The sequence below is a fragment of the Apus apus genome, chromosome 15 (genome assembly GCF_020740795.1).
Source record: "Apus apus isolate bApuApu2 chromosome 15, bApuApu2.pri.cur, whole genome shotgun sequence".
Taxonomy (NCBI): Eukaryota; Metazoa; Chordata; class Aves; order Apodiformes; family Apodidae; genus Apus; species Apus apus.
The window spans coordinates 9684435-9711091 of NC_067296.1; the positions used below are offsets into that span (position 1 = coordinate 9684435).

General features: G+C 44.2%; 3 protein-coding genes across 6 annotated transcripts; 2 read left to right on the forward strand and 1 right to left on the reverse strand.

The window, feature by feature from the left end:
- Window positions 1-330: 330 nt before the first annotated feature.
- FAM210B (family with sequence similarity 210 member B) lies at window positions 331-9595 on the forward strand. Its single transcript, XM_051633407.1, has 4 exons — window positions 331-378; window positions 1753-2298; window positions 4939-5111; window positions 6506-9595. The coding sequence occupies exons 1-4, from the start codon at window positions 331-333 to the stop codon at window positions 6720-6722; spliced, it is 984 nt and encodes a 327-aa protein (XP_051489367.1). The 3' UTR covers window positions 6723-9595.
- A 490-nt stretch (window positions 9596-10085) lies between these two features.
- AURKA (aurora kinase A) lies at window positions 10086-16874 on the reverse strand. Its single transcript, XM_051633383.1, has 9 exons — window positions 16850-16874; window positions 16506-16594; window positions 15096-15378; window positions 14438-14516; window positions 13547-13738; window positions 12718-12856; window positions 12194-12342; window positions 11431-11605; window positions 10086-10803 (listed from the first exon to the last, which is right to left on the reverse strand). The coding sequence occupies exons 2-9, from the start codon at window positions 16557-16559 to the stop codon at window positions 10618-10620; spliced, it is 1257 nt and encodes a 418-aa protein (XP_051489343.1). The 5' UTR covers window positions 16560-16594; window positions 16850-16874; the 3' UTR covers window positions 10086-10617.
- A 273-nt stretch (window positions 16875-17147) lies between these two features.
- On the forward strand, window positions 17148-25976 carry CSTF1 (cleavage stimulation factor subunit 1). 4 transcript variants are annotated; one of them, XM_051633375.1, is made up of 8 exons: window positions 17148-18190; window positions 18678-18848; window positions 19479-19674; window positions 20877-21154; window positions 21911-22108; window positions 22653-23043; window positions 23466-23564; window positions 24387-25976. In XM_051633375.1, the coding sequence occupies exons 1-8, from the start codon at window positions 18071-18073 to the stop codon at window positions 24644-24646; spliced, it is 1713 nt and encodes a 570-aa protein (XP_051489335.1). In that variant the 5' UTR covers window positions 17148-18070; the 3' UTR covers window positions 24647-25976. The 4 variants fall into 4 exon arrangements, with proteins under 4 accessions (XP_051489335.1, XP_051489336.1, XP_051489337.1 ...); XM_051633376.1 differs by lacking the exon at window positions 23466-23564; XM_051633378.1 differs by lacking the exons at window positions 17148-18190; window positions 18678-18848 and adding an exon at window positions 18879-19297.
- Window positions 25977-26657: the final 681 nt, after the last annotated feature.

The following is a 26657-nucleotide window of genomic DNA, read 5'->3' on the forward strand; positions in this document are numbered from 1 at the left end:
TGAACAGGATGGAGCTAATGTCCTTTTCCCTGCACTTGTAAATTATCCTCACATCAAAGTCTCTTAAGACCAAGTGTTTGCTTGTTTTTCAAGGAGCATGTATCATTTAATGTTTGTGTTATTCTTTCCTGCTTCTAAGCAAAATCTCCTGCTGAGATTTTGTAAACAGCAGACAGCCAGACCTTACATATAAAACTGCCAACCCTAATGCTTTTATGCCTCATTAACTGAGCTCCTGCTCTTTCCTGCACTTGCCCAGGATTTCTAGACATCCAGCAGCAGCACAACACATCTGCCACAGGAGAGCAGCTCAGGGTTCTCTGCCAAGCGATGGCTCTAATGGGTCTGCCAGACAAACACGGGGGAAGTGTTCAGTATGTATGTGCAGAGCCCAGTGGCAGTCCAGCCAGTGGAGCTTGACTGATGTCTCCTTTACAGAGTGAGACCAGAATTAACTACTGGGATATTTTATAATTCAGAAAAAAAGACAAAATTACAGTGTGCTGTGATTACAGCATTGCCTGCTAACATCATCTGTCTACATAGGTGGTGCTGGTGTATAAACAGTCACAGCAAATATATTATCAAATTGCTTTGGAACAGTACTGAACATAATAAATATGAGAACACAATAAATATGTAAAATTGTGCTCCAATAAACCATTATTCTACAGAGCATTCAGAGACTAGATTTATGAAGGAAGAACTAAAGGAGCTGTAAAACCCTGAATTGGCAGCGCTGTTTGTTATGCCCAGAAATGACTTTGTTTTACTGAATGCAAATCTCTCTCCCTCTCTTCCTCCAAGATACTCCTTGAAACCCATCTGTTTTGTGGTGTATTGCACTTAACAAGAACCACCCACCATGCCGTTTCAGCACTGTGCTACTCAGTGTTGTCCTGTGCAGTTCCAGCTTGTGCTCCTGAACTGCAAGCTCTTCTAGAAGGACAGCCTCCCATTTCTCTGACACAGCTCTCCTATTGTGCTCAGCCCTGTGTGCTTACATCACTGCAAAAGCAACAACGTGCCAGAAGAGGAAAGGCTTAGTGATCAGGAAAAAGAGAAGAATTTTATTGCCAAAACTTAGCGTTCAGATGGATTGTTTCAGCACCTGAGCATAGTCGGGCTGTACTCACCCTCCCCGGCAGAGCATCCCTGCCTGCAGTGACAAGGAGCCAGTTCAGAGCTGCAGCCACTGCAGCTACCACAGCCCTTGGCACTGTGCAGGGCAGCAGTCAGCTTGCAAATATTCTGCAGCGGTTAGTCGTAGCATTAACATTAAATGGTTGAAACACCACAAAAGGTCTGGAAATCTCCGCAGCTACGTGCTGATCCTGAAAGGCACCCAATGCGGACAGATCACCCACCATCCGTTTGAAACAGAGCTCCTCAGGACACTGGGATCCACCTGCCAGGAACATGCCCCTACCTCCCACACCTGCAGCTCTCCCACAGCGGCACCACACTTCAGTAGCAACGGTATTTCCTACTTTTCCTGCTGTGGTTTTAATACAGAAACGAGGCAGGGAACACAGGACCACCTCAGTGCTTGTTGGAAGGCTTCTTCTGGACTCGGAGATGCTACGAACCCTTTGTGGCTGGAAAAGCTCCGTATTTGCACTCTACCCTGTACCACAAAACCTCGCCCAATGACTAGAGCTCTTCAAGCACAAAGTGACCGACGGAACACACGGGCAGACCTAAGGAGCCCTCTGAAAAGCCACGAAAACCACCTCCCCTCCGCGCCTGCAGGCCCCGCACACCGCCGAGGGGCACGAAGAGGCAAGTCCCCCCTCAGCCCAACGAGCTACCCCGGCAGAAACCACGCCGAAACGCCGCGCTCCTCCCGAAGAGCGCGGAAGGGGCTTATCCAGCCGGAACAGGGGGCTGCCTTACATCGCCCCGAGGGGCGGCACAGCGTCCCGAGAGAGCCCTTCCCCAAGCACGCAGCGCCCCAGCCCGCAGCAGGCAGGGCCACCCGAGCCGCCTTCCCTCAAACCACCCCGGCCCGCCCGCCGCTGGGCGGGGCTGCCGCTCGACCGGCCGGGCCTGCCCGCTCCGCTCGGGGCCGTCGCTGCCGCCGCGCCCGCCATGCAGCGCCTGCTGCGCCCGGGCCCGCCGCGCCTGCCGCCCGGCCCCCCGGCCCGCCCGCCGCCGCTGCCGCCCGGCCCCCCGGCCCGCCTGCCCTTCGCCACCCTGCCCCGCGCCTTGGGCTCCGCTCCCCGCCTCGCCCGGCTCGGCCTGGGCCCGCCGCTGCCTCTGGTACCGCTGCGATCCGCCGCCAGCGCTTCCCCCAAGGTGGGTTGGGGGTGCGGGTCTGGGAGCGCCGCCGTCTCTCCCCGGGAGGTACCGCGCTGTGAGAGGGGCTGCGCGGCCTCCGGAGGGGCTTGGTTTAGAGCCGTTGTGGTTGGGAGGGACCTTTAAGATCATCGAGTCCAACCTTTAACCTAACTCCGCCGAGCCCGGCGCTAAACCGCCTCCCCAGGCACCGCATCCGCACGTCGTGTGAACAGCCGCGGGGCTGGTGGTTCAGCCACCATCAACCCCCTCGATAAGCCTTTCAGTGAAGAAGTTTCTTCTAATATCCCGTCTAAACCTCCCCTGGCGCGACTCGAGCGGAGGGTAGTTTCGATTAAGGCACAAACTGTCCTGGCCTGGAAGTGCTTTTCAGCTGTCGGGGATGGGGTGTTCTCCCTGGGGGTGTGCAGGTTCTGAGCACTTCAGGGGAGTAGTGGAGAGTTAAAAAAGGGGTTTTCAGTCACACACAGACACCGATAAGCGTTTTTTTAAGAGCTTCGGTCCCTGGGAATGGCAGCGGGGGGCGGGACGGCTGCAGAGGGGTCCTGTCCCTTCCCTGCGCCTTTTCGTCTGCTGAGAGGTTAAATTCCATCCTGCACCGGTTAATTATGTGTTTCCCTGTGCTTTCAACATTTGGTTAATTTTATTTTTTGAGATGGCAAGGACAAATTTCGGTGAATTTGTACCATTCGTTGGTTTGGTTTTAAATTTGGATTGGCTAAGGGTGAAAAGCAAGTGAAGGCCTTAACACCTCATTTTTTTACACTGCAGTAGATTATTAGGTCATGTTTATGTGGACTTATGTAGGACACTCCTGGCTGTGCCGAAGTTGTGAATGTGAGCTTTCCACACAAAGCATCATTTACAGTTCAATTTCTACAGCTTAATTTCCAGGTTAATTTCTGTAGCCTCATTACAAAGCATAACATGCTGTTTCATATTTGTTTTCATGCCCAGAAGCTGAGTCTTTGTCTAAACAATTGGAATAAACTTTTTTTTTTTTTTTTTTTTTTTAAGCAGAATCACATGGAAAATAACTAGCTGTCTTTTCTAAGGTGTAAGTTATTCAGGATGTGACAGATTAGCTAACTATGGATCCATTATTTTGCTTAATATATATTGGAACATTTTTTCCTCATTTACCTTCTAGTAGTAGAACTGCTTGTTTAAGCAATAAAGGATTTATTTTTCTACTGGGTGTTTTCCTTTCTTAGTCAATTTTCAGTTTCTATTCAAATATTGCTTTGGCTCATAAGACAAAAAAAAAAATCTAATATCCATTATGTTTGAAAATTCTAAAAGATGAGAGTCAGAAGTATGTAGAGCTACACAATTCCCTAAAATACATTTTTATGGATCAGCATGATTTCCTGTCAAAATTAAATATAAAGTAACATAAATTACAGTTAAAAAAGATAAAAACAGCAGCAGACAATTATTTGGGGGGTTAGTATGGTTGGTGTAGTTAAAATCACTGATAAAAGTGAGTTCATCCTACCGTGGCTATTGAAAGAGAAGCCTGTCTTGTATCATAATTTACTATTTCACCAAGCCTAAGGATTAATCAGAAGTATTTTTCTTCTAATTTGTGTGCCTTGATACCAGTCTGCAGCAAGACAGAGTGGTGCCAGGCTCTCATTAGCTGTACCTGTCCTGTGGGCAGAGCAGCCTTTCATCTGGCTGTCATTTTTCATGACTGCTGCTGAATGCAGCTGAATAGAGAGGACTCTACTCATCTTTCCTGATGACTGCTCACTAATTAAAGAAAAATCCTTTTTTTTTTTTTTTTTTTTGTCTTTGTGGGAATGTTTTCTTCCTCCAATTAGTTTTTCTTCTATGGTGAGTGTGAGGAGTATCCAAGGGCTGACATAGTACTAGCAGGGTGTATACACTTCTTTGCCTGCACTGCACTATCAGATTGTTTTGGGGTATATTTTAGTACACGCTTTATCTGGATAAGAAGCTATCAATAAATCTTGCTCAGACAAACATTTTCAGTGAAGTTAGGCTGTTTACACTAGCACTGGCATTTCTGGGCAGCTACTGTCTACAGTGTGGCAACAGTATTGCTGGTTGCTGTCAACAGTAGCAGTGCTGGGGTTCTTCCTTTTTTCAGCTGATTTATAGGAACTTAGGTGTTGGACCTCTTTTGTCAGTAAGTTGTTAGTAAACCAGCATCTGTGTGGCATCATGTAGGCTTCCAGTGCCATCAGCTGCTTAGCCCTTGAACCAAAAACTGTGTTATAAGGATTCTCTGCATAAAGATGAGCAGTGTTTGTAAGCTAAGATCTCTTTGGCACCTCAGTCTCATCTGTCAGCCCACTGTGTGGGTGTGCCTTGGCACATGTTTGCATCAAATGGAAGACTGGGACTGTAGTAACTCTTTAATTATGCAACTTGCATTGTGTAAGAACTTGGACCCAGCTCAGTGCATCTCTTTGATATGAATAGATGGGAAAAGGGAGCTTGCACAGGCATCTGCTGTCCTGGTGAGAAGGGGCAAAAGTGTGTTACTGTCTTTCCCAAAGCATTCTGAACAGCACTGTGTGCAGGCAACTTCTTTCATTATTTCAGATTGGTTCAACTGACTGGAATATGATACTGTGCTTAATTCTAAAAATGCTCTTGTTTTCATTTTAGGGTGCAGGTGTATCCCCTGACAAGGCAGCTACGGATCCCAGTGGTGAAAACAAGAAACTCAACAAATCCCAGCAGCTTAAACAAGTTTTTAAAGAATATGGTGCTGTAGGGGTTTCATTCCATGTTGGAATTTCATTAATATCTCTAGGAATCTTCTACCTGGCTGTGTCAAGGTGAGGTTTGTACTGTTTTCAGTAGCCTTAGGTAATGATTTAAGAAAGAAAAAAAAAGTTATCATTGTGCTTTTTGTCTGGAAGGAGACATCTACTCTGTGCCTGTTTGATCTATACACAGTGATCTTCTGAATTTTTAGTATAGATTGATCCATAAATGGATCTCATCTCCCATCAGGCATGAAAGGAGATAGGTGTACATGGTCTATTTGCACAGGTTCGCAGGCCATGGTGGGAAGGTGAAAAGAGCAGAGTAGGAATTGCAACAGAGTAACTAACTAGATGAGAGAATTTCTTTTTGTTCTGCAGAGATATCTTTTGTTCTCAAACAGCAGTATGGTCTGCACAGATAGAGCAACACAAGTCCTGGACCTTACAGATAAATTTATTTTTCTGGGTGTTTAACTCAGTTTCTAAAGTTTAAACTGCAGAGGTCCACTAAAACAGGTTTAGAATAAAAAAGAAAATAGTAGATCATGGTACAAGAGTCAGGTGGGAAATGGTACCTGTGGCTTCTGTGGGAATTCATCAGTTATAGATAGGTCTGTTGAGCATGAGGTATTTCAGTTGAGGAAACAGGGAAACACATTGTTTCTCAAAACATTCCCTGCCATTTACCCTTGACTTCAGTGGGAATGCCTCATTTCTCTTGTTTACTACATCATGGCAGAGCAACAATGAAATTTTTTTTCCTTCAGAAAACTTGTAACTCCCAGTTACGAGATACCATAACGGCTAGTGAAGGGGGGAAAGTTAACAGTAACAACTTATCTTGGAAAATTACTCCAAAGATAGGCACCTTGATGAAAGCTGCTATGTCTGTAGAGAATTAAAATATTAATGGATTGGGTAGATAATGCTCGAGATCCATAATCCTTCCTTCACTTGCTAGATTTCAGCCAAGATACATGCAATTTTAAAAGCTTTGTACTCCTCTGTTGGAACACTAAGCTTAGCAACAGGCACTTTACTTGGTTTGAGTTGATCTATGTGTGATAAATTTCATCAAGACACAGAATAGGCTTTATTGTAAATTTTGGGAAGATTGCCAGCACAAATTCCCATCTCTTTTTTTTAATTCAAAAGTAGAGAAATAGGTTATTTTACCTATAATGGTTGAGCTTGTGGCTGAGCGTTCTCCATGCACATGCTGGAGCTATACAGATGGAAAACTAACATATTTGACTTCACAGGGAACTTCTCAATTTAGGAAAAAAAAGTGCATCTAAAAATACTGCATGTGTTGTTGCTACAGAAGTATTTAATAACATCTAGATTTAAACAAATTCCAGAGTTGGAAGTACATCACATTAAATTCCCTGAAAAAAAATTACACTTCATATTTTTTAGCATGCAACCTTAAAATAAAGCAATCTTGTTTCCTCTTTCCCCAGTGGTGTGGATATGGCTGCAGTTCTCTTCAAACTGGGTTTCACAGAATCCTCGTTGCAGTCCAAGCTGGCAGCTGGCACCAGCACCTTCGTGCTGGCCTATGCTGTTCACAAAGTGTTTGCTCCAGTGCGGATCAGCATCACTCTGGTTTCTGTGCCATTTCTTGTCCGATACTGCCGGAAGATTGGTTTCTTCAAACCTCCTGCCCCAAACCCATGATGATTCTGACTGGTTTTTACTGTTTTTTTTACATGTTCTATATCCATGTAGCTTTCCAAATTGCTAAATTTCTTTACAAGATGTATTTGGATTCATGTTAGTGCTTCTTGCATCTCTTGCTTGTTTTTGCAGGTACATGTTACACTGTGAAAAGTGCTGTCCTTTATCTTCCCCTTTTGCCACTTCTTCTTTTAAAAAAAACCTGTTAAAATGCTTTATCTTTTCCATAGCAAGTAGTAATATAAATGCTTGACAATGAGCAGTCTCTTTAGAACACACAGTTCTAGGTCTTTAAATCTGCCTTTTTTTGTCAAAATAGAGGGGCAGCATTAGTTTTACTGTGTAGTCGGGAAATAAGATTCTCTCCTGTGGAATAAACAATATTGTACTACATTAATAGTTCTTTTGGTAAGTGTATATATTGGAATCTAAGGTGGTAGGAGGGGTTCTCTTTTGTTATGAAATGCATATATTATGACCCCAATCTTGCACTGCAACACACATGCTGGACTAACTTAAGTGGGAGTACCCATATGCTTAATTATTGCACAGTAATAATTGTTTTAGCCAGAATAGGTGATGCACTGTTCTAACACTTTGTGGTGCTTCCAGGTTTGAAGATTTTATTGGTTGAAAATGTGCTTTAGTTACAGGCTAGGAAGTGGCTTTCCTGAAGTCCTTTAAGTTTATGGGGTTTTTTAGATCTATAGACTCAGAAGGAATCCTGAGCCAACTGAAATCAGTGTAACCAGATTACCTCCTGTGTTGACATATCCCAAAGGTCATCAAGTCAGAGGCAAGGTATCTGTGAGGTTTTAATGTACTGAGATCTGGCTTTGTGCTGGAGATATTTTACTCTGGAAATTAAACCTAGCAGCTTTCTGCTCCTGTGGATGAAATTCAAATTTGCACCTGAAGTCCAGGCATTACAATTCATTGCTTCTCAAGAGCAATTCCTGTCCTTTTGTCTCACAGACTTAAGTGTACCAATTAGAGATTGTTTTTATTTCCTTATTCAGATGCTATTTCTATTAGAATGTAGTTGCACATGCAAATATTTTCACACCACATTTCAATTAACGTAAAAACTGGATCCTAAAACTAGGAAGTCAATGTAACATTCTCTGGTAAACCTTAGTTTCAGGCTTAGGACTGCACTTCTGAGGGATAGCTCAGGCTCTGACACAGATCTGTTCATACAAAAATCATAAGTAAAATAGCAGAAAACTACCTTAGTGACCTTTTACTTGCTGTAGTGAATTGAGAAGGGACCACATGACTAGGCTGAGAATTGGCTGAGGAAGGGAAGAAGCTAGTAATTTCTTGTTGTTATGAACAACTATTAACTCCACATAGCCATAACATTAAATTGCACCCTAACTCCTTTCCCATTCAGAAAGTCCAGCCCCTAGGCTAGTCAGAGGCTCTGAGGATCCTCTCCTTGCTCACTTGTGAGCCTAAGTTTGTGCTAGAGGCAGGTGCATCACAGATACATACATCCTTGTACCTCTGTTGCTGCCCCTTACTTAATCAAGTTTTTTTTTAAGATAGAAAACTGGAAGAGGTGTAGTTTACTTCCTCTGCCCTATGAAAGCAAGCTGATTTAAGAGAGTACCCCTTGAAAACAAAGAACTCTTTGCCAAGATCTTGGTCCCAGTGGGGCTGTGCTGTTAGCCCAGATGAGGGTTTAGTGTCTGAAGATGAAGTACAGCAGTGAGCAGGTACACATGCTAGGTTTGATGTATAATACATAGTTAAACACTGCTCAAAATACCAGCCTTGAGAATGGCTGAGAATCATCCTTGAAGCATGGCCTGTTTCCATGGGAGCTGTAAGCTATGTCACTACCACAGCTCATGTCATGCACAGCTGTTTGGCTTGTTACCCACGGAGCCAGTGCTCTGCTGCTTCGTGTACCCACATGTGCAGGAGGAAGGGCCAGCAAGTTCATGTTGATTAGCTGTTTATTTTTAAAAATTGACCAAATTTTTCCTTTTCCATGCCTGCTCTGCAGTATGGCTGCTGAAGCTGGCAGCTTGTCTAGGATACTAGCTTCAGCTTGCTGCTGAGAAAGCTCTTATTAAAGCATAAATTTCAGATCAGCTCAATGAAGCTCTGCCTTTACTCTTGACTAATCCATGAGATTATGCCCATTCTTTGTATGGAAGCTAACTGTTGAGTGTTTGATAGGTTAAAAAGTGCACCATCTACACAGCAGTTGAAAGGTTACCATGGTACCACAACATTTAACCAACACTGTAGTTTTCTGTGACCTACTACATTCTAGAACAGCTAGAATCTCTCAGATTTCTTAAAAGTAAGTTTAACTTGGGCTTATTTTTTCCCTCTTCAGAGAAGCCTTTCTGTATCTTTCTCCTACACGGCCTGTTATCAGTTATGGGCTATGTTCTGTTACCAAGGATAACAAAAGCATTCCAGGATAATCACAAGGCATACTTGGTTTCTTTGTTTAATCATTAATTTCTGATATGTATGTTTTGGCCTGAAGTTGACAGAAAAGGAATATTCAAGCTTTTTTTTTAATTTCTGTAAAGCAGGAATAATTTAAAGCAAATACACCTAAAAATTTAGGTCACCAGCACTAGCTAGAACTTTTCTTGCAGTAGAGAAAAAGAGCTTCATTTAAATTATAACCAGAATTCAATTAGCTATTAAGATAAATATTGTTGTATAAAGTATTGGCAGTTTGTTTAGATGAAGATTTTTGCAAAGTGTATTTTAATTTGAGAATATATTTTAAATTCTAGACTAGAATCCTTACATGTAAAAGCAAAATTTTTTAAATGGTTTGTAAAATAATGAAGATGACTTTAAAGTCCTATAATGAAAATATAATAAATTGCTTTGTCTTAGTCTGCTTGAAGTGTTTTACTGGAATATAGTTGCCTTGTATGTTTTGGTGGTAAATGGCCTGACCCTTGCTACATTTTAGGGAACAGTATCTTACAACACTGGTTTTTAAGATTAGTTCTTAATACATATCCTATTTGAAAACAATAGTTTCCAGACCTCTCTCTTAGAAGTGCTTTCAGACCATATTGTCTTTGAATACCTGCATTAAAGGAAGAATGCCTGAGTTTCAATGGTTGCACAAGGTAAGCGACAGCACATTTAGTACTTACCTTATAATCTTGTGTTATGATTATGGAACAAGAAGTGTCCACACCTACTTTCTGGTACCAGCACTTTGAGCAAGAACTTTATAACAGCTTCCTTTTTGACAGAGGTGAGAAGTAAACTTAGTGGTCACAGATAAGGAGTCAGGCTGTGTTGATAGTAAAGACAAGTGGTTAGAGGCAGCCAGTGGAAGTAATAATGCCTTAAGGAACCTTACCATGCTGGTAGCAGTATGTAACAAGTCTTTATTTTTAAAGTTGAGTGCTCACATTTAAGACAAAAAAGAGACAAAAATAATGCACACATCATTTTTAGGACACTTAGAAATGCATTCACCTCGCTCAGTTTCAGATAACACCACAGGTAGGATGATACCCTTAGCAGCCAAGTTAGGAGGCAGGTATCTCTGGGATATTGCACTGTCCAATAAGCTAGAACCACAGCTTCCTGTTGCTGTTGGAACAATGAACCATTACCAGGACAGACCACATCATAAGAGCCTTGAACAGCTTAATACTTACACCAACAAACCTGGCCCATGTGTAACTGGATTTCAAGTATATTAAGTATTCCACAACCTCCAGCTAAAAGTCAGCTAAAATTTACATTGCAATTAGAGTTTAAGACAACAGCAAACACAAAGATTTGCATTCCAATTGCCATTAGATTCCATGACCTGCTTCTCCTATTGTAAGCATTACAGTAGTCACAGTACAAGACTCCTCTTGTTGATCACATGATGTTTCCCCTGCTAAGACTATGTTCTGGATGAGGCAGCAACATCACTTTTTCTGCTCTCAGGCATCTTTGTAGAGTTTGCTGTAATCCAGGGATGAAGCAGTACATCCTTCAGGGGCAGTCGATAGAATGGGTTATGCTTCAGGAGCTTGGAAATTAAATCCCTTGCACCTTCTGTTACAAATGGAGGAAACTTGAATTCCACCTAAGGAAAAGGAAGGACAGTAACTATGACACAAAAGTTCTTTGGGAATAACCAAACCAGAGAGACAAAGGACTCTACCCTCCATGATACCTCTAGGAAGGGAAGCTGTGTCAGCCTTGGGGAGTATGCACCTTACACCAATGGAGATGAGATCAAGTCGTATCATTACAATTGTGAAGAAACAAGGTTCTCATTGCTTGCAAAAGTTAAGCTAGTGTATTTTTAATGTACTTGAAACAAGATTAGTTTGCTGGAACCCTTCTAGGGTATGCAACAGGAAAAACTGAGCTTATGTATTTTTAGTAACATCGACTGTTCCGTATTCATTTTATAAATTGGAAAAGGAAAGCTATGGAGAACATCAATTGCTTTATGAAAGAGGTTGAAGTTCAGATGCAGGTGGAAACAGGGTATAACCAAGGAAGCAAGATAAGGTATCTTAAGACCTTAGTCATTCTACTGAATGACTGAAGACAGTTTTAATGATCTAGTTTTATGCCTATCCTTGTCTTGCTACAGTTCTAGTTATAATACATGCCCTTCTTCAAAATGCCATTAAGCTTCAATAAAACAACAGAAGTGAAAGGCAGCATGGTTGAGTTAATACAAATAAATGTTGACACATACCCTGGAAATAGCTCTGTAGGTTTCCTGGTATGTTGCTGCTTCAAAAGGTGGTTTCCCTACAAGAAATTCATAGCATAGAACTCCCAGACTCCAAATGTCCACCTTTTCATCATGCGTTCTTCCCTCAATCATTTCAGGAGGCAGATAGTCAAGTGTCCCACAGAGAGTTGTTCTCCTGAAAAAAAAGTATGTTAATGTTTTACTGATTATGACAATTGTAAGATCCAGCATTAGCTTCTATCTGGCTCAGTGCTGTCTACCCTGGATAGACTCAACACCACCAGAATAAAGAAAGAAGTTCCAGCAGTAAGTTTTTGACTTTTGCTTTAAAGCATCTCAGTCACTACATTCAGTCTTTTGCTTCCTTTTTTCATTTCACTTGCCAGATCAAATATAATCTTCCTTTGTCAGGTGCAATTCAGACTAACTGAGAAAACATCTTAAGTATACTGCTAGTGTGATGTTCAAACACAAGAGCTAGTCTGTCATCTTGGAGACCTCTATAACCCTTCTTCATTTGTTTCAGGTTCAGCAAGTTTTGAACTACACAACTAGAAAAAAAAAAACAGGATCATATCACTCCCTCTCTACTATAACAGTTAAGTGTTAAGACCTTTGCTGCTGTGGCCCAGTTCTTAAAAGACTTTTTACCCCAGTATTAGGAAGTTCATATTTACCTCCATTCCACAACTGTGTGACAAAGAAAGCTAACATTTCCACTACAGAAGTATTTCACTGCATAAGATATATATTGCATTCTCACCTAGAAGATGGAGCATGCACCGACCATCCAAAGTCAGCAATTTTTAATTCTCCATTTGAGCCAAGCAACAAGTTTTCTGGCTTGATGTCTCGGTGAATCACACTCTTTGAATGACAGTATGATAAGGCATCTGCTAGTTCTGTGATGTACTGTATTTAGAAAGAGAACAGATCTTTGAGGTATAAGGACATTGTCACTCTAGCTTATCTGGCTACAGTCCAGCCTTTTCCAGGCATTATCAGTAGTTTAAGTTATAACAATTACCCTTAAGCCCTTAAAGTCTGGCAACACAGACCCTGCCTGAAGTGTCCCAGCACTTGCATTAAGCAATGCTGAACATGTAAGTGCTGTGCAGTAGCTTGTCCTCCCACCTTACTCCTTGTTACAAGCACACAAGCAAAGTAGCATCTAAGGAAACTGTTTCACACAACAGAATATAGAACTTGATCTGAAGAGCTAGCTTTATGCTGCAGATATTCCAGATACGAAGAGCAAGTAATGTATAACAAGCTAGAACAACCTACAGTAGCAGTTCTTTGCTCATCAAACTTGGTAAGCTTCTGAAGTTCTTTGTAGACTTCTCCACGAGGTGCATACTCCAGAATCAGGTAGACTCTTGTCACATCATGGAAGTAGCCGTATAATCTGAGAATGTTGGGGTGCCTGCAAAAACATTTAAATGTTCTTCTGAACAGGCTATTTGTCCATATAACTCCCGATTTCCTTTTCCTGCCTCCCGCCTTTCAAGGCAAGCACAGGAACTTCAACTTCTTGTAAGCATTCCTTCAGCTCACAACGTACCCATTAAGAGAGCTTCATACCAGATGGTTTTTATCAAATCAGCAGCTCAGACTCCCTACCAGCAAGCAGCTAGCCAAGAGCTTGGCTAACTCATATCTTCTTGAACATGGCTTTCACTATAGCAGCTGGAAGAGTAGATTATCACTGAAGGTGCCAATTTTTGTGGGTTTTGGAATTTAAGCTTAAGCACTTTAAACATTTTCTGTGGAAACCAATTTCTTCAGCAGGTTGGGATTATTTTCCAGGAAGCAGAATACCAGAAGCAAGCTCAGACTCATAAGAAATTGCAGTTACCCACATAAACCCAAGCAGCAGACAAGTCTTTGTTGTTTCAGGTTTTTTGTAATAGGAAGATTTGTAACTAGAGGTTACACTTCATTGCAAGATATATAAAGCAGATGCAGAAAGGCAAGAATCCTAACTAGCGATTTCAAGGTGTCCTATGTTTAAAAAGAAACTTCTTTTCTTCAGCAGGATATGTTACCATAAACAAGGTTACTTTGTTTATTTGAACACAAACAAAGCAAAGTGTAATTGGTCACTAAACTTTACCTAAGATGAGACTGGATTTCAACTTCTCTTCGTAGTTGATGTTCTACACCAGCTTCCTCAAGTTGTGTTTTAAAGAGCACTTTCAGTGCAAGAATAAATTTACTCTGCTTCTCACGTGCCAGGTACACATTTCCAAATTTTCCTTTCCCCAGAGGACGACCAATTTCAAAATCATCAAGAGACCATTGCCTTCTGCAAAAGGAAAGAGAGAGTTACAAAGCTAGATACTTGTGTGGGCTTTGACTCCTAGGTTTACAATCTATAATATTCCTGTTCAGTAGACACTTAGGCATCTGAAATAAATTTTTTTTAAGAAAACACCAAGAGGATAAAAGATGCATTGAGACTTTTGAAGAGAAAGTTCTGAAGGCTATTTCTTCCTTCCTAAAGTCTATGCACAGAGACTAATATGAACTACACCACTACAGACTCGCTGTATACCAAGCCAGGCTCATTCCAATACACTTGATAGAGACACATTACTAGTGCATTCAGAACTGTTCAAGGCAGCCCTGCAACAACTCTTAACTTCATCCTTAGTTAGACCCCGGTCTCTCACACACAGGAAGGAGGCTTTGTTTGTAAGTGTACACTCTGTGATTGGAGCAGTGGCTATCAGTGTCATCTCATGGGAAGAGCTGTTACTCATTTAGCCAAAAGTTTTCTTTAGATTACAGCAAGTCCTTGTTCCTGACAGTTATCAGGTCACAGTAAGCTTTCCTAGAGTTTCTTATTAGTCTCTTTGAAGTGTAGGGCCACTCATCACCAAAACCAAGGGGCTCAAGTAGCCTTTAGCTTAGCTAAAATTTAGTTGCAGCACAAAATCCTAGAAATTAAAAACAAGCCTAATCCAACAGGACTCAGGGAAAACAATTTAAGCATAAAACTTACTTTTTAGTCTCTTCACTTTTCTTTTTAGCAGTCTCTTCATTTCTCTGTTTAGAGGTGCTTTCTGCTTCAGAATTCTTTGCTATGTATAGAAAAGTAGATCAACTTTATGAACTAGACCCATGAACACAATACAAAAATTCACATGGGGAACAAATCTGGTGATCTCTGTGCAGTATTTGCAACAGCTCTTAGAATACATTCAATAACATTTTTAACAACTTAGTGTAGCTTACTACTGGCAAAGCAGCACAGCAGCTATCAGTGTTACCAAAATGTAATTTAAAACACTTTCTTGAAATTAACATATTAATAAGCTTTCTCACTAAAAGAAATTACAGTATTTTTGTCTAGAAGAGATGAACATTAACACTAGAAGAACTGTGATACATGGGTGCCAGTTACATGAATACACAGCTAACTAGTGAGCATCAGGACATTTTTCAAGGAGAGAAACATCCATTTTGTCTCTAAATCAACAGTTCAGTAACATCTAAGCTGCAGTCTGTGCTGCTGTTCTGTTTCAGGGCACAACCAAGTACTTCTCTATAGGGCTGTCCCACATCATCATCACCTTAAGTTTTTCTGCACTGCACAGCAGAAGTATCTTAAGTGTCACAACTGTATAAAATACAAACATGTACAACATTCTAAGAATTACCAGGGACTGGAGCCTGTTGAGATTTTTCATTGTTCTTGCTTGGAACTTGAGGCCTAGAGGTCGCTTGGACCAGAAGTTTTGGTCGGGGCTGCTGCATTGTCTGGTGATGAGACAGTTTTTGGTTTGACAGTACAGATTTCTGTGATTGCACAGGAACTCGCTGGGCCAAGTTTGAAGGACACAGAACACGTTGTGCTTGGACTCCACTGTTCAGTAAGCGGCTCTGGGCAGAATGCTGAGACACAGGGACACGTTTTGGGCTATCCCAAATGGGATTGGCAACCTTCCAAAAGAAAAGATGATGTGCTAGTTATAGAGTAGCAGACTGTAACTTTCAAGGCTTCATTCAGTAGAGCAGGAAAATACCACAAAGCACGTTACCAGGAGATACTAGGATAGCCTGGTCTTACGAGTAAAGGTCTTCTTAAGTTTCTACACTGACAAGAGGCAGTTAGCAATTTTCTACAGCAGTGTACTTATTTACAGCTAGCAGAACTTTTCCACACACATCTGAAGAACATCAGCCAAAGGTATTAAGGCAGCAGATCCTTACTCTAAAGGCATAGTATTTGAGTTATTTCTTCCTTTAATGTTATTCATCTTAGCATACCTTGCATTAGCAATAGGAGTTGAGCAGAGCAAAGCAAGTTTATTTAGTAAAGTTCAACTCTCTGCTTTGAACCTTTTACATCCAGTAAGGGAAAGTAGTTTAGGTTTATATATAAGAAATTCTTTGTCATTCTAGAATCCTTTGCCTATAATTAAGTTCAAGTGCTAATGACTAGCTTCTCACATTTTTCACCTTCTAATGGTACCTATGCAACAATTTGTACTTTTTTCTTCCCCTAGATACTATTTACTCTTCTGGTTTGATTCATTAACATAACATACTGGCAGCTTGAGTAAAAACAACCTTTGTCTATACTATTCTCAAACCTTACCAGGACCTAGTTGGTTTTACATTAAAATAGTAAGAAAGCACCTGTATTTTGATATATATATATATATATAAATAAATACACACACACACTAGTACTGGTGCTCAGGCATGTCAATAGTGACATTAACATAGTGCCTGCTTTTGGAAGCCACATCTGGAATCAGTTGTCTACATGTACTTGCTTTCCCCTTAAAGGATCTTGTACTTAAAACATGAGGATTTCAAATTTCAAGTATGATATACTAATATAAATTATAAAAAAGTCCCTGGGCAATCTTGTTTCCAAGAAAAAGCTACTGAAATACAGAAAATGGGCAATTGTTTCCTGCATATAGAAAACATTGTTTCAAGACAGGTTTTTTCCCCCCTTTTTTCCTGTTGGATACCAGAAATAACCAGCACAGGCGGTATGAAACGCGCAGCTCCTGTGTGAGCCGCGGGAACACCCAGCAGCCTCACCAGGCGTTTACCTTGGCAGCACGACCGGGGTATCCGGAATGGTTCTCTTTCGTGTTCTTGTCCATAGTGCCCGAGCAGCAGAGCTACCATACAGCTTAGCCTACAGGTGAGACGTAGCGGACAGATGTCAGTCCCACAGAAAATTCAGCGCCTTGGAGCTCAAACCCCCCTTTCTCCTCCCCCCCAAACTGGAACGGCGGGAGGTCCGGAGACTGGGCCCGGAAGGGCCGGCCCTGCCGCCCCGCCGCAGCACCTCACCTCAGCACCTCAGCACCTCACCGCCCTGCCCCACAACCTAACACCCCCAGCCCGCGCTCCCTGCCGCCCGCTGCCCCGGCCCGGCCCGCTCACCCACCCCCGGCCTCCGCTCGCTCCGGCCGCCGCGGCTGTTTGAATTCAAACGGCCCTCCCTTATATACCCTTTAAACTCCCGCCGCTCCCCATTGGCCCCTCTCCCGCCGCTCGCGGTCGCTGATTGGTTCCTTTTCAACCGGCCCGCCCGCCGATTGGCTCTCCGCACGCCCCGCTGGTTGCGACGCCGGGCCCGGTGGCCGCCGGGCTGTGGGGCGCATGCGCGAGGGCAGCGCGCTGCGCACCCCGCGCACCCGGCCCGCCCCGGGGGCGGTGTTTGCGCTGCATGCGCACTTGACGTGCCGTGTCCGCGCCGCTGGCTCCGCCCGTACTCCAACTGCGTGATCGGCGCCCGCTCGCACTTCGCTCCGCAAAGTCTGCCCGCCCGGGTCTTCCGTTACGCAAATCGCGTACGCCCAGACCACCCACCTGTGGCAACGCTACAAGTCCCGTCCCTTCCTCGCAGCCACCCAGGCCTCGGAGCGTGCCGGCGGCGGGGGGCAGGGCGCCAGGTCAGTCCCGCATCCTGCGAGGCACCAGCCTCTTCCCTCTTCCCCTCCACACACGCACCCGTCGCCCCGAGCCGAGGGAGGAGCGGTGCTGCCACCTCGCGTGGAGCCGAGCGCGAGTGGGGCCGGGGCCATTGTGTCCAGCGGGTGAGGTAGGTGCCCCGGCGGGCAGCTCGCAGCCCCGAGGAGCGGGAGGACGGGTGGAGGGGTGAAGCAGGCCTCTGCCTCGCACTCACCCGGCCGGGCAGCCCAGGGCAGCGCTCCACGTGCCGCCAGCTCTTGAGGACACGCGCGGAGGGGACGCCCAGCCCGGCGCAGCGCAGGCTGCCCGCAGACAGCGAGCCCCGCGCCCCTCCGCCGGCCCCCGTGCCCCGCAGCGCTGCCCCGCAGCCCCCGGCAGCTTGCAGAGCCGCCCGGCTTCTGGAGGAGACGCCGGAGCGGACAGTCCGCGAGCGCAGTTTGTGAGTAGCGACGTGAACAGGAGCGTGAGGCTGTTGAGGTGTCTCGGCTGCCTGAGGGCTCCTGCTCACACCTGTGCGGGGCCTGGGCCGCGGAGGGACAAGCGGCGGCCGAAGCCAGGTTCAGTACTGCGGGCCTCTGAAGAACCGTGATCGAACGCAACTTTTAACTGTCGCTGCGGTGCGGAAAACAAGCGCGAAGGAGACCCTGGTGTGTGTGTTGGTGTTTACAAGTGGTACAGGATAGGTAAAAAGAAGATGTCAGGTCGTCGTGTCGCTGCTGCATGTGATAGACGTCAGCTGCCACGGGGCATGGGGAGCATGGCATCCCCCCTTCTTGACCCGCGTCCGCTTCGGCTGCCGTTTCTTGAGGCTGACGTGAGTAGGAGCTTGGGGCGGGCGGTGGTGCTCTCGGGACAGGCTGCGGGCCTGCGGGGAGGCCTGCAGCGCTCCGCGGCGGGGCCGGCCGCTCGTGATTTCACAACCCGCTCACGTCCCCGTGTTTGGGATCCCAGTGTCTCGGCGGAAGCGGCGTTTCGGAGCTTTGCAGCTGGGACACAAAAGAATCCCGCCCCCCAACCCTCCCCCCCAACCCCCGCCCCGGCCATCATCCGCCCTCCTGCGCGGAGCCGCTCCCGGCCTGCGGGGCCTGCGGGCCGCGTCCTGCCCTGAGCGCGGCTCTTCGGGCGAGGCCCCGGGCTCCCCGGGAGGGGAACGGGGGCGATGGGACCCCCGGGCCCGGCCCCCCCCGCCCCTCCCCGCCGCGCGGGGGCTCCCTGCGCGCGTCACGCGTCACGTGCGGCGGCGCCGCTGCGGGTGGCCGGGCCGGGCCCGGGTCACGTGACGCCGCCGTTCTCTCCCGCAGAGTCGCCTCCAATCGATCTGCGGGCGCTCGATGCAGCAGCCCTCGCGGAGGAGCATTCTGCGGTCCCGGCCGCCGCCGCCGCCTCCTCCCCTGCCGCCGCCGCCCATCGATGCGCTCAGGGCTCCGGTCGCCATTTTAGGGGGCGAGCGAGGGAGGCAGAAGGAAGGCACGGTAGGTACCGGGGCCGCGCCGGGCTCCCCCTCGCCTTTGGCTCCGCTGCCGGGGCCGGGTCTCGCCCTCCGCAGCCGCCGCCCCAGCCCGCTCGCCCAGCCCGGCGTTCGGAGCCCGTTTTCTGTGACCGCCGCGCTGCGGACAAGCACTCCCCGCCCTCATTCAGTGCCTTTCCCCCACGCCCCCTCCCTGCCCGGTTATTGGTCCCCGGCCCCGGTGACTGGTCCCGCAGCCCGGGGCTGGCAGAGGCGGGTGCAGGGGCGGGAGGATGCGGGGTGCCGGGAAGGAGCGGGTCGGGGCTGTGCCCCGCACGCTGTGTGCCCATCCCCTGCCGGGTCCGCCCGCGCTGCCGAGGCTGAGGGGGCGATCCTGACAGAACCTTTCTGCTAATGCCGCGTTCCTTCTGGCTTCGCTCTTGCTCCTTGGTGCAGTTCGCCTGCTGTTTATCGGTGAGGTTTTTAATTTCCACAGCAAACAAGTACAACAGGTTTCTCGTTTCTTCCATTCTTACCTAAAATGCGGTAGTACTCGATGTCTGCACTGAAATGCAGCAGGATGTGCTTTATTTAAAGGTTGTGGCTGTTCCACGCAACTCTCTTGTATGTGATTTTTCTTCTTTATCTATTTCAGGCCCCTCCAAGGCATTCCTTGCTCACAATGTATAGAACAAAAGTCAGTTTGAAAGACCGTCAGCAACTTTATAAACTGATAATTAGTCAGCTGCTGTATGATGGATACATAAATATTGCCAATGGCTTGATAAATGAGATAAAACCACAATCAGTCTGTGCACCATCTGAACAACTGCTGCACCTAATTAAGTTAGGTAAGCTGGAATAAAAAGCTAACCTGAAAGTTAAATTTCTAAATCCCTAGCTTAAATCCTTGTGTATCGAGGGGTTAGTGTTATTGAAAAGACATATTTTATGCAAAGGTTATGTCTAGTAATAGCATAACACTTTGTATATTTAGACACAGCCTTTGCCCCTGTGGCTTTTTTTGAAGGGCATTCTAGCTCTGTGTTTCATCCTTTAGTATGCATTAAAAGCAACACAGATCACTGACGAGTGTTGTCAAAATCTATTAATTTGAACTTCTGCAGCACATCAGATTACCTGCTTAGGGTCCTGGGTGACTGGCAAGTTGGTAAAAAATAAGCTTCCGTAAAGTACTGAGTCCACAGACTTAATAGAAAATTCACCCACACAGTTCTCTGCCAACTTGAGAAATATTTTCTATATGATTCTTCCTGACAGTGTTGGAAGGGGAGCAAGCCCTTCCATTGGCAGTCTTTGCTAATCTTTATTTATCAGTTTCAAGAAAATAAGCTTCACAGTCAAGGGTCACAGCAAAGTTATTGCCTGTTCTGTCTGTGTGTGTCTTTCTGAAAGCACAACTGTGCCACAGCCTGTGGTCAAAATACCTCAGCTGCTGTTGAAACAAGCTGGCTAAGATACTGGAAGAGGTCTAGCCATAACATCATGTCTTCTCTGTATTGCAACTGAACTGGTTCTGCTGCCTGAACTAGTTGAGTTCCAAGAGTATAAATATTTGAAGCCTTTTGTTTGTCTGCAGTTAGAATGCTACACTTGCAGTTTGTTGATGGAAACAACAAAAACTTCTCCATTGCATTTGATCAGTTGATGATCACAGTTGTGCATAAGGCTGAAAATTCTTCTGTCTGCCCTGTTGCCACTTCCAGTGCTGAACTGTCTCTGTTCTGTAGATGAATCCTGGAAATAAGAAACAAAAAGAAAATCTATAGAGTAGGTGTGAAGAGGAGTAAAAATTTTCCTTTGCAATGCTGGGATCGTTGATTATGGATTAGGTTTTTTCCTTCACTGCAGTAAAACAGAAATTAAAATAATCAGTAAATGCTAAACCTGTTCTGCTACCTCAGCTTTGTTTGTGTTCTCTTAAACCTGACTTGTAGTCTTTCCAGAAGTCTGGAGCATAGATCTGGCCACAGCCTTTCTGTCCAAGGAGAAGGTTAACCTGGTTTAAGTGCATCAACTTCTCTCTTTTCAGGAATGGAGAACGATGACAGTGCTGTTCAATATGCAATTGGACGGTCAGATACGGTAGCTCCAGGCACAGGAATTGACTTGGAATTTGATGCAGATGTACAGACCATGTCTCCTGAGGCTTCTGAATATGAGACTTGTTATGTCACATCTCATAAAGGACCGTGTCGTGTAGCTACGTACAGCAGAGATGGACAGTTAATAGCTACAGGATCTGCTGATGCCTCAATAAAAATTCTTGATACAGAGAGAATGTTGGCCAAAAGTGCTATGCCCATTGAGGTAAACATGACCTGAATCGTAACCACTTTGTGAATTCTTGAGGTGCTGTTTCATGCCATGTCTGTGCCTTGTGGCTGGCTCAGAGGGTTGGACTAAATATCTGTCTCACCGTATTTCCCACTCCAACAGCAGCTCATAAAATACCCTTGAAGAAAAGGAAGAAGAAATAGGGCAAGTATACCCATGTAACTTCTGGCAGCCATCTAGACAATTGAGCCAGAATTTGCTTCTAATAGTTGCTGGTAATTACTGTGTTGTATGAACACAGATCATTTTTTACCCCACTTCTGGCCTCTGCAGCCTCCAGAGCTGTGTTTCAGAACTGTTTCACACTATGCTTACTTAGCTGCTTTATTTTTTTCTCCAGTTATCATGCAGCATTTCAAAAGTGGGGGGGTGCTTTTGTACAGAGTGCACACTAAATTCTCTGCAGTGCCCTGTGTGAGTAAAAGGTGCAGTTTTCCCACTTGGTGCAGCTCCCCTTAATTCTTATGGCAATACAGTATTTTGACTTAGACTGTTTATGAAGTAGGTGATAATGGTTTTTTTACACCAGTTCCCTGCCAGTGAAACTAATTTGTCCTTGAGCAAGTCAGTGGACCTTTGTAAAGATACAAGGATCTTAACCTGATTAATAACATATATGTCATGCGTCAGGTAGCTGGTTTTGTCCGCTCTGGCAAGCATCAAACCTTATTTTTTCTGTCAAAGGCATATTCTGCTTTCTAACACTGACTTGTTGGATGTTCTTTGTAGGTCATGATGAATGAGACAGCACAGCAAAATATGGAAAATCACCCTGTTATTCGGACTCTGTATGATCATGTGGATGAAGTTACGTGCTTAGCTTTTCATCCAACAGAACAGATCCTAGCATCTGGTTCAAGGGACTACACACTTAAATTGTTTGATTATTCAAAACCTTCTGCCAAAAGAGCCTTCAAATATATACAGGTTAGATACAATACCAGTTCAGAGCAACCCAAGCTTGAATGTCTTAGTCGTGAGGTATCAGTGAGCTGTATTGTGTCTGAGTTTACAAGTGGTTAGGTGTGCAGGAGTATGCAGCTACAGATGTGCAGACATTGTGGTAATTACATGTTAAGAGTTTGTGCATAATAGATGCCTATAGTCTTCAGTGCCTGTCTGCTTTTTGTTAACCTAAACCAAATCTAAGACAGGTAGCTTTGAAGTCAATTATACTCTCTTTGTTTTGGAGCAGAGTTTGGGATTATGTGGTGATGGGCTTTGGGGTGTGTGGCTGGCTGACAAAGCCTCCTGTCGCTTCTCTGCAATACCCCAAAAATGAGCAAGGTGCTCTAGGACAAAACCTATGATACATTTAAAGGTAGCCTGTTATTTCAATCCTATAGAAAGCATTTTCCATTTTGCAACAACAGAACATGTGCTGATAATTAGATTTTTGGCCACCAGAACTGACATTCTCATTTCAGATCTTTTTCTTTCTTACACCAATTATGTATTTTTGATCAAACAGGAAGCAGAGATGTTGCGCTCCATTTCTTTTCACCCTTCTGGAGATTTCATACTTGTTGGCACCCAGCACCCTACTTTACGACTCTATGATATCAATACTTTCCAGTGTTTTGTGTCTTGCAACCCTCAAGACCAGCACACTGATGCCATCTGCTCAGTCAATTACAACGCCAGTGCAAACATGTATGTGACAGGAAGTAAGGATGGCTGCATCAAACTGTGGGATGGTGTTTCAAATCGCTGCATCACTACTTTTGAGAAGGCACATGATGGAGCTGAAGTCTGTTCTGCTATTTTCTCCAAAAATTCAAAGTATATCTTGTCAAGTGGAAAAGACTCTGTAGCTAAACTATGGGAGATATCCACTGGTCGAACACTGGTGAAATACACAGGTATGTGGCCGGTGACCTTCCAGGTACCTTCTTTTCCAAGTGCTGACCCACAGCAGGGGTGGTAACATTGTCAGAAGAGTAGTAGTTCTTTAAGTCAATGAGAGAGTGCTGCTTTGAGGAGACATTGCTCCAAATCTTTGAAAACGCTCAATATAGACTAATTAACAGAAGAGAAGCTGTGCTAAGTTAGGGAACAGTAAAAAGGAACACTGCCTCAAGGACTAGGACATTTGTGCAGAGGGTTTTATGTTTTATTTTGTCTTTAGTGTGTTTTAGAAACAGTGATTACTAAAACAAAACAGCATCATCACATTTCTTCCTGGTGATCATTTTGATTTGGGGACTTTTCTATTTATTGCTAGTGCACAATTTAAACTGGGAGGTTCAAAACTTAACACCTGATTAATTTCTGGCTCCTCCAGAGAACCGAACCTGCTTTGGGGCAGTTGTTTTAACCATTGGACTCCTGCAAAAGAGAACTCTAGTAAGCCATGGGAATATTCTGAAAACGGCTACAGCTGGTTTGTTTCTTTTTTGGTTTTGTTGTTTTTTCCAAGGATGCAGTTGTGTGCAGGGTAGCCAGACTTGGAGCATGCTGACAGTACCATCCTTTCACCTCTGCAGGACTTAAGAACTGCTGAGGGATGTAGAAGCTTTGCATGTGGTAGCAGCTGTGTGACAGGGGAAAGCTTTTGGGTCGAGCAGCAATGTGCTTAAGCATCAGCAGTCAGGATATTGAAAATCTTGTGCATCAGCTTTTGGGATGCATAGTCCTTTTTTTTTGTAGACTGGCTCTGTTTTGCTCTCAGCCAGCAGGGTGCAGCACCTCTTCATAATTTTTTTCAAAAATCTCAGGCAGAGTGCAGGTAGGTGGATTGCAAAGTAAATGTCTGTGTATGGAACACATTCTAAGGGTGTAGAGAAAGGGTATAGTCAAGGTAGGTCATATAATATAACATATGATACATACATTAAAAACAAAAGTTGTCATTGGTAATAAAAATCTGCATTTTACTATATGTGGTCTTTTCCCTCAGTTACAGATGTGAACAAATACAAAAAACAGAAGATAAAAGTGCTCTTAAGTCATTGCACTCATATTGAGTTATTGGACTCAGCAGAGTTGGAGTAGTTAAGAAATTTTAGAATATATCATGTATAGAATTACAAAATAGTATTTATTATTGATTCACCTGTTGTATGTAGAACTGGTCAGCTAGCTGAGAAAAAAAAGGTTCTTTGTAGACTGCAGAAATGAAAGCTGATGGGAAACGTGTTCTTCAGTCTTTGGAACTTAGTAAAACTGATCCTGTTTGGGTTAATATTTTGCTGCATGTATTTAGGAGCTGGTTTGAGTGGACGACAAGTACACAGGACACAAGCTGTCTTCAACCACACAGAAGACTATGTGCTGCTTCCAGATGAAAGGACCATAAGTCTCTGCTGCTGGGATTCAAGAACTGCTGAACGGAGAAATCTTCTTTCTCTCGGGCACAACAGCATTGTCCGTTGCATTGTCCATTCTCCCACCAATCCTGGCTTCATGACCTGCAGTGATGACTACAGGGCTAGGTTTTGGTACAGAAGGTCAACGACAGACTAAGGACAGCTTTATCAAACAGTTGATTATCCAGCTTCACTCTATCATCTTGTATTGATTGTACTGCCAACGGATGCCTAGATGAAAGCCGAGCTGTGTCTGTTTTTTACTTCTGTCAAAAGTGGCAGAAAGAGAGAAAAATACTGAGATTAAGTTTTGCCCCATGCTAATTTTCTTATTAGTGTGTGTGGCATTAATTTTATAAGTCATCTCTAATCATACTCAAGGAGTGAGGGGGGAGAATAAAATGCTCCTTACAGCAAGGACTTCAACTTGTTCTGTCTTTCTAAATCCCATGAGAGATAATGTGACTGTATCTTGCTCAAACTGGGCAGTATGAGCCAGTTTTGCTCTGCATTGTATCTGTGCAATCCCTCTGAAGTCTTAAGAAAGGATTACACAAGTGACAGCAGAACTTGGCATATATTTTAATGAAGCCTTAATCTGCCTTCAGTTCTGATCATTCTTTGTATAGCTCAGTTTTGTATCTTTTAGTCCAGGTTTTTTTTGCTGGATTGTTTTGTTTTGTAATTGGCCAAGTGGACCTTCTATTCTGAGCCAGTCTTGTGCCATAAGAATTGGAAACTGGATTTTAAATTGTTCAGATGAATTCAAGAAATGGTGTTCTAGTTCTGGTATTAAAGCTCAGACTTGAAATCTTGTCTGCTTTTGAATTTATCTTAAAAAGTGGGACCTCAAAGTAAATTAATTGTATTTTCAAGGAGTATCCACACTGCAGCTCTAAAATGTGTCAGTGCTGCAGCATGTGAAAGTGAGAATCATTTTGCCATAGAGACCTTGAATATCCTCTCAAAGACAAAAACTGTGCATATTAGTTTTTGTATATATGCCTCAGAAATGTCTCTGTTTCATTTTATTGAGATGTCCGTTCTACATCTGTTTCACAGCACTTGAATTACATTTTTTTTCTAGTTACTCAAAAACCCAGACTGACTCTCTCTTTTCCCTGTTATGGCTAATAGTCCAAGTTTCCCAGACATCACCTTGTTCAACAGAAGTAACTCATTAAGAAACTCTGTGCTTAAACTTCTGTAAGTTTGAAAAGTCACTACTTATTTTTGCAGACAGTTGCCTGTGCAAAGTTTTCACCATGTTCATTCAGGTATCCTTGTACAGTGGACTTGGGCTCCACCTGTGGGGAGGCTTCCTTGAGTCAAAACATCAGCACTTGCTTTTGTGAGGATTTTTTAATGTAAGATTGTTCTTACTGCTGGATCAGCTTTCCATTACCACTGATGAAGTGTCTTGTCAAGGGCTGATGAGGGTACAGGTTTTGTCTGTATTTAAATAAAGATTGCCTTTTAAAAAGTTATTTAATATATAAAGAAGGAATGTCTTAGTTTTTCTTTCTATATAGCAAAGGAGAAACAATGGGAACATTGGAAGGCTGTGTCTTTGGGGACATGTTAAAGCTTGGTGAATTCTGCCGTGTTAATTGGAATCAGATACAACTTGGGATTTACAGGATAGACTGGAGGATGGTTCTGTAAAAGAAGTAGAGAATGAAATTTAATTTTCTCTTACATGCTACAGCTGTGCAAGATATTTCTTAGGCTCAGCAGTCCTCTGCTGCTGCTCTGCCTCCCTTCAAGCTTCTGAAACTACTGGTGGCTTTTTTGGGTGGGGAAACAAGGAGAACCAGAGCACAGGGAAGGAAAAGGGAAGTCCTGACCAGCAGTTATTACTGCATGTTGGACTTGCCCAGCAGCAGCACCCTCTGCCCTTCACCAGCTGTGTAGTCTGCACCTCTTGGAGCTACATCCCAGTGAGCTGCTCCACTCCGAAGAGCCCTGTCATACTCCTGATTTATCCCCTCCTCAAGAAAGTCCCTGTCACCTACCTAAGGGCTGTTGTACCTACCTGGCATGTAACCTACTCTGCCCTCTCTGAAGAAGAAGCTATCATGGAAGCAGGCCCAGGGGATGCCACAGCTAATGCATTAGGAGTCAAGCCAACATGGGAGCAACTGGAGACAAGTGGTAACTACAGTTCT

What these genes read in the sequence shown, in the direction of transcription:
- FAM210B (XM_051633407.1), top strand. Translation starts at nt 331, where the DNA reads ATGGCTCTAATGGGTCTGCCAGACAAACACGGGGGAAGTGTTCAGTAT. An exon ending in ACGGGGGAAGTGTTCAGTAT is followed by an intron (nt 379 to 1,752) that starts GTATGTGCAGAG and finishes CCGCGCCTGCAG; the next exon opens with GCCCCGCACACCGCCGAGGG. An exon ending in CCGCCAGCGCTTCCCCCAAG is followed by an intron (nt 2,299 to 4,938) that starts GTGGGTTGGGGG and finishes TTTTCATTTTAG; the next exon opens with GGTGCAGGTGTATCCCCTGA.
- AURKA (XM_051633383.1), bottom strand. Translation starts at nt 16,559, where the DNA reads ATGGACAAGAACACGAAAGAGAACCATTCCGGATACCCCGGTCGTGCT. An exon ending in ACCCCGGTCGTGCTGCCAAG is followed by an intron (nt 15,379 to 16,505) that starts GTAAACGCCTGG and finishes TTCTTTTGGAAG; the next exon opens with GTTGCCAATCCCATTTGGGA. An exon ending in AAAAGTGAAGAGACTAAAAA is followed by an intron (nt 13,739 to 14,437) that starts GTAAGTTTTATG and finishes TTCCTTTTGCAG; the next exon opens with AAGGCAATGGTCTCTTGATG.
- CSTF1 (XM_051633375.1), top strand. Translation starts at nt 18,071, where the DNA reads ATGTCAGGTCGTCGTGTCGCTGCTGCATGTGATAGACGTCAGCTGCCA. An exon ending in GCTGCACCTAATTAAGTTAG is followed by an intron (nt 19,675 to 20,876) that starts GTAAGCTGGAAT and finishes CTCTCTTTTCAG; the next exon opens with GAATGGAGAACGATGACAGT. An exon ending in TCTGAAAACGGCTACAGCTG is followed by an intron (nt 23,565 to 24,386) that starts GTTTGTTTCTTT and finishes GCATGTATTTAG; the next exon opens with GAGCTGGTTTGAGTGGACGA.